General features: G+C 35.7%; 1 protein-coding gene across 1 annotated transcript; it reads left to right on the top strand.

The window, feature by feature from the left end:
• Positions 1 to 1,703: 1,703 nt before the first annotated feature.
• On the top strand, positions 1,704 to 3,037 carry LOC133864430 (transcription factor CPC). The gene is made up of 3 exons (XM_062300763.1): positions 1,704 to 1,897; positions 2,220 to 2,307; positions 2,634 to 3,037. The coding sequence occupies exons 1-3, from the start codon at positions 1,846 to 1,848 to the stop codon at positions 2,755 to 2,757; spliced, it is 264 nt and encodes an 87-aa protein (XP_062156747.1). The 5' UTR covers positions 1,704 to 1,845; the 3' UTR covers positions 2,758 to 3,037.
• Positions 3,038 to 3,288: the final 251 nt, after the last annotated feature.

Raw genomic sequence — 3,288 nt, 5'->3', positions numbered from 1 at the left:
TATTAAGATGGACATGTCAGCACTACGTGTTGCCAATGAGATGGCGACACGTGACGCTGACGTGACATTTAACGAAATCTATTAAAATTTTTAACGGAATTTGATTGTAGGGATCAATTTGTAATTATTGAATCTCACATGGATCTCTCATGCACTTTTTAAACCATATAAGTAAAAAATAATTATAACATACCACGTAGACCAACGGTACAATTATCCCTATAATTAATAACTTCTCCTTATTTCACTTGAAAGGATACTTGTACTGCTTGCAGTCGAACAAAACAAATCTCACTTAATTATAAGATTCAGTATTTCAGTCAGATCTACTCTAAGAAGACATTCCGTATAGAAAGATTTGAACAATAAAACTTGGATATAAAAAATAAAAAAAAAAAAAATTCATAAATGGACGTACAGTATAAATTAATATATATTAAAACTTAAAAATTACAAGATTTATTTATCATTGCTGTTTTTGTCGTTGAAAAAAATCACTTTGCTATGCCAAGAACGCGGAAAAATGGCAGCGAAAAAACCTGAGGGCCAGGTACAGAGTGTACTCTAAGGTTTTAGCCCATACCAAAAAAAAAATAAAAAATAAAAAATAAAAAAAATAAAAAAATAAAGTGTTGAAAGAAAAAATGACTCCATGTAATCTCACAAATATCATAAAAAACTCTATCTACCTGTAAAACAAAACTGTATAATCTTTTGATTATTTTTTAAGGCGGTGTCACTTTATGTATTCATTTATGTCGGGCAAATCTTAAACCTATGTAAAGTACTCTCTCCACACAGACGAGTGTAACTCCAAAAAATTATTTACAATAAAGAGAATTCGAATCTTAGAGCTGATATTTGAATCTCCTTGGGATTATCCTCGTGGATTGAAATTCTCTATCCAAATTTCATGAAATTTTGGATAAAGAATTAGAGCGGAGAATTTAGAGCTCAAGTGTCCCAAACTTTGATTCTCGTTACCTACCCGCATGAAATTTAAAGAATCATGGTCCGATTTACTACCCCTAGAACAGATATTTCCCAGGAAGAAGGTGTCTTGATATGTTTTTTTAGGTGCAATTTGGTTTAAATTTGTTGGATCATCTCAAATTATTTGCTTAATTTTGAGAGAATTTGAGCAAGTGATTGTGAATGACCACTTATATGACCGATCTAGCTAAATAAAAATTGAGCTGTCCAACTACTTATATGATTAAGTGAGTTCCATAAATGATATTTCATAATTACTTGTCCAAATTCTCTCACATTCGAAGATATATAATTCGGAAAGATTTTAATTCAAATTTGGGTAGGAACAGTGTTAGCCGAAATAAACTAATCGCCTCAAAAAGTACAAACTAATGATATCCAGTACCAACCCGAAGCACAAGCATCCATAGAGATTAGAGGGGTATAACCTGGGCACTCCACCTGAAAGCACATAATTTATTTATTACCACCTGAAAGCCCAACTTTGCACCTACCAAATCAGGATTTTGAGATTTTCTTCCTCTACTGAAAGGGTAATGCTGTCTTTCAGTTTAGAGTGCCCTAACGAAGTCTTTGACCTTGTAAATTTACATTAAAGAGGGGACAACTACGGGTCAACGGAAATTTATTTTGTTTGTTTGGTAGGACCTGCCGTTCCTCTTCCTTTGCTTTGTTCCCAAGCATTCAAGCTCTTCTTACAATAAAACCCATAATTAACGTTTCCCGAATTCCCTTTTTGGAAACTCTTAAATGCCAATTCTTTTCCCTCCTTAGAATCACAAACTCTACCGGGCCGGGGTTTCTCTGTTTCTGTTCATCTCTTTTCTCCTAACTTTCCATTGCTGCAAAGCTATGGATAAGCGTCGCAGAAAGCAAGCCAAGACCAGTAGTTGTTACTCTGAGGGTGAGTTGAGTTTCCCTTCATTTTTCCCTGTCATTTTCTGTACCAAATCCCATTCTGGGTCGTTTTCTGTTTGCTTCAATTCTCAGTGGGTTTTCTTCTCTTTTTATGGATTCCATTCACTTCCTTTTCCTGCTGCATGTTTCAATCTGGGTTCCCCTGTTTTTCATTTTTTCTTTCAAAGAATCCGGGTTTCACCTTTTTCCTCTTTTTTCTTTTTTTCTTTTGCCTTTTATTCCCTTCGTTCACCATTTTCGTTTCTGAGTTGCTACTATTGACCCTTGCAGTTAAATATCTAACGGTTCTCTCTTTCTCGTTTTGGCAGAGGTGAGCAGTATAGAGTGGGAGTTCATAAAGATGTCGGAACAAGAAGAAGATCTCATCTGTAGAATGTATAAGCTTGTTGGCGACAGGTAAAAAACTCAAATTAAAAAGAAAATACTTTTTTCTTTTGGCTACCTTTTCTTAACAAACTCTGTCCCAATCTGAATTCTGACGATGGAGACAGATAGAGTACCAAAGAGTTGCATCACCACATACCAAATTCCTGTTCTTTTTTCAAACTTGGCCAAAAAAGAGTTGCATGTTGCATATATCATTTGGTTGGGCCTGGCGTTTTTCCCGGATTTTTCTTTTCTAATCAGTAATTCCTACGCTTTTCATTATTTGCCTCAGTGAAATTTGGCATTTATAAAGCAAATTATTTGCAAAATTTTAGGTGTTAACGTGTATTACACAGGTGGGCTCTGATCGCCGGTCGGATTCCCGGCCGGAAAGCGGAAGAAATAGAGCGGTTTTGGATAATGAGACATGAAGAAGTGTTCGCCAGTAAAAGAAGAGAGCTGAAGAGACATAATTCCTAAAGCTTTCCTTTTATGTCACTAGGCTAGAGATTTTCAAATTTTTTTCCCCTTTAATTTTCCTATGTATGCGACGAGGTAAGGTAGTTGTAACTTATCCTATTTGGCTAATTTAATGCGACTTTTTTTTTTTTTTTTTTTTTTTCTGAGCACTAATTTATTGTGACTCACCTTTTCATTTGTCTTCCTCTTTTGTCTGTATTTGTTTTTTTCCCCTTTCCAAGGCAGTGTAAGTTGTATAACTTGTCCTTTGGCTGATATATCTGTGCCTAACTTTTCTCTCTCTCTCTCTCTCTCCTCTCTTGCTGTGTGTGGACATGCATTATTCCGACGAGTAAGCTGACGTTATTTGGCTGTGGAAAACCACTTTCCGAGGCCGGCGATTGACTGTTGCTTCAGTCTGTTTGGTTCTTTATGGAGTTTTGATTTTGGACCCATCATATCATCACTGTCCCAAAGTATTGATTTTTGGACCATTTTAAGTTTGGTCCAAAACCAATGTCCCGCTACAGCACTATTAGCACACCTATAACT

The sequence above is a fragment of the Alnus glutinosa genome, chromosome 3, assembly GCF_958979055.1.
Source record: "Alnus glutinosa chromosome 3, dhAlnGlut1.1, whole genome shotgun sequence".
NCBI classification, from domain to species: domain Eukaryota; kingdom Viridiplantae; phylum Streptophyta; class Magnoliopsida; order Fagales; family Betulaceae; genus Alnus; species Alnus glutinosa.
The sequence above is the reverse complement of the archived record's forward strand: the minus strand, read 5'-3'. Positions and strand labels throughout refer to the sequence as shown.

Coding starts and splice junctions, on each gene's coding strand:
- LOC133864430 (XM_062300763.1), top strand. CDS start 1,846: ATGGATAAGCGTCGCAGAAAGCAAGCCAAGACCAGTAGTTGTTACTCT. Junction 1,898..2,219: donor CAGTAGTTGTTACTCTGAGG/GTGAGTTGAGTT, acceptor TCGTTTTGGCAG/AGGTGAGCAGTATAGAGTGG. Junction 2,308..2,633: donor TATAAGCTTGTTGGCGACAG/GTAAAAAACTCA, acceptor TGTATTACACAG/GTGGGCTCTGATCGCCGGTC.